The sequence below is a fragment of the Cyprinodon variegatus genome, unplaced genomic scaffold (genome assembly GCF_000732505.1).
Source record: "Cyprinodon variegatus isolate N-32 unplaced genomic scaffold, C_variegatus-1.0 Scaffold585, whole genome shotgun sequence".
Lineage (NCBI taxonomy): Eukaryota > Metazoa > Chordata > Actinopteri > Cyprinodontiformes > Cyprinodontidae > Cyprinodon > Cyprinodon variegatus.
Window position 1 is genome coordinate 85,214 of NW_015151038.1, and position 1,771 is coordinate 86,984.

Sequence of the window (1,771 nt, forward strand, 5' to 3'; positions counted from 1 at the left end):
TTTTTTCTATGGATAAACTTTACATGCACAAGTGCACCCTCACAAACAATGACAGGTGCTTGGCTCCAGGTACTCAGAGATTCACTTCCATACTTTTTTTTTTCTTTTTTCCTTTCCTTCTTCTGTTTTTCTGCTCTATTTACATTGCAGTGTCCATTTAAACTGTAAAACTCCCTGCATAATTATAATAAAGCAATTTATATGCATGAAACAAGTGGAGCAATATGGCAATTGCCGTACTGCTACACTTGTGAAAGTAAAATCTGTTGGGCTCTTTTTGGCATCAAGACACTTTATAAGGAGACAAAGAGTCATAAAACCATAAAACCGTATGGACAAAGGAAGTGGATTTAATAGGTTGCACCCACCCCTTTCATATGACCAAAGGGAAGTGGGACACTTAAAATGTAGGGAAACACAATGGGTTGTAAAACTCTTAAAATGGCCGTCTCTGCAACATGTAACAACAATGAGACATTGAAGGACTGACCATGCTAGCAGCTCACCTTTAGCACATTGATTTAGGACAAAGGAGGGAAAGAGAGAAAAGAATGAAGGAAACGACCCAGTTTTTATTACTGATGTGTACTTTTTGCAGAATTCTGAATTCCTACAGGGAGTTCTTAAATTCACCAAAATGCTGTATTACAGAGAGAAGAAATGTAACAAATACACACATTCAGAGAAAAACCGATGTAACCTTGGGGCCAGTGCAAAGACTTTGATGATGAAGTTAGTGAAACAATGCAATCAGCTGGTTATCCTGTGATAGAAAATTTTGTACCAGTCTGACTGGATGAGCTGTTTGAATTTTCTATGTAAAGTCCCTCCAGCTGAATTGGCAAAATATACAGGTATTTTTTCCAGGTGTAAAATGAGCTGTTTAAATCTTTTTTTTTTTTTTGCCATTTAGACAGAGAAATACAACTGCACCAAAGACAGCGACTGCAGTAAATTTCGTAACAAACCTGGAGGATATGGTAACACTTTTCAAGTCAAAACTTCTGTTATACCATTTAATGATATATTTACAACAATGGTCTCCACCTCCAAGGATAAAGCTCTACTAGCCTGCAACTTTTAGGTACATCCCTGATCAAACAGCCCAATCAAATGATTACTTATCTCCTCTGCATGCCTTCAGGTTTGGTAAAGGCCCCTTAATGAGCCACTCATTTGATACAGGTTTGTTAGAGCAGGGATGTATCTAGTTGCACGGAAGAAGATCTGGAGGCCTGGGGTCCACTGCTTTCTTGTTTTGAAACTTTCTCATTTTTCATCCATGCTCAGGAATTCTCACTGGGAAATGTGTTCCTTTCAAAAACAACACCAAAATGTGTGAGATTAAAGGGTGGTGTCCTGCAGAGATCGACACCATAACAATGTAAGATAATACTTGACTCTGATATCTTTTTACCGATCTATCGATCAATGATTAGAGAGACTCCCTTTTTTCTGTTTTATTAAGTGGTAAAGCTTTGAGAATTCAAACTATAGAGAGCACCCAGAAAGTTTTTTTTAAATAGCCGCTGATATATATCAAACTGGCTGGGACTCCATCCTGGAGAGAAACATCAGCTGTGCTGCTGCCACCAACATCTTTATTTATCGATGTTTGAGATCTGCCTGTTTTTCAGTGTAGTCCTGTTTCTCTGACTGTGAATAACTGGAGCTGGCTCGGAGCTCGTCTGCCTGGCTGTGTGTTTCCTGGACGGAGCCGCCTTTTGCAGTTGATTTTTGTATCTCTGCTTCTGTCTCCTTGAACCCCAGT

At 39.1% G+C, this 1,771-nt stretch overlaps 1 protein-coding gene across 1 annotated transcript in view; it reads left to right on the top strand.

Annotated features, from left to right (window-relative positions):
- Positions 1-1,771, top strand: part of p2rx3 (purinergic receptor P2X, ligand gated ion channel, 3) — a 46,896-nt gene that overhangs the window by 15,749 nt on the left and 29,376 nt on the right. Inside the window, exons 4-5 of the mRNA XM_015392296.1 lie at positions 914-980; positions 1,291-1,384. Of these exons, the coding sequence (XP_015247782.1) occupies positions 914-980; positions 1,291-1,384 (161 nt within the window). The remainder of the gene's footprint in view (positions 1-913; positions 981-1,290; positions 1,385-1,771) is intronic.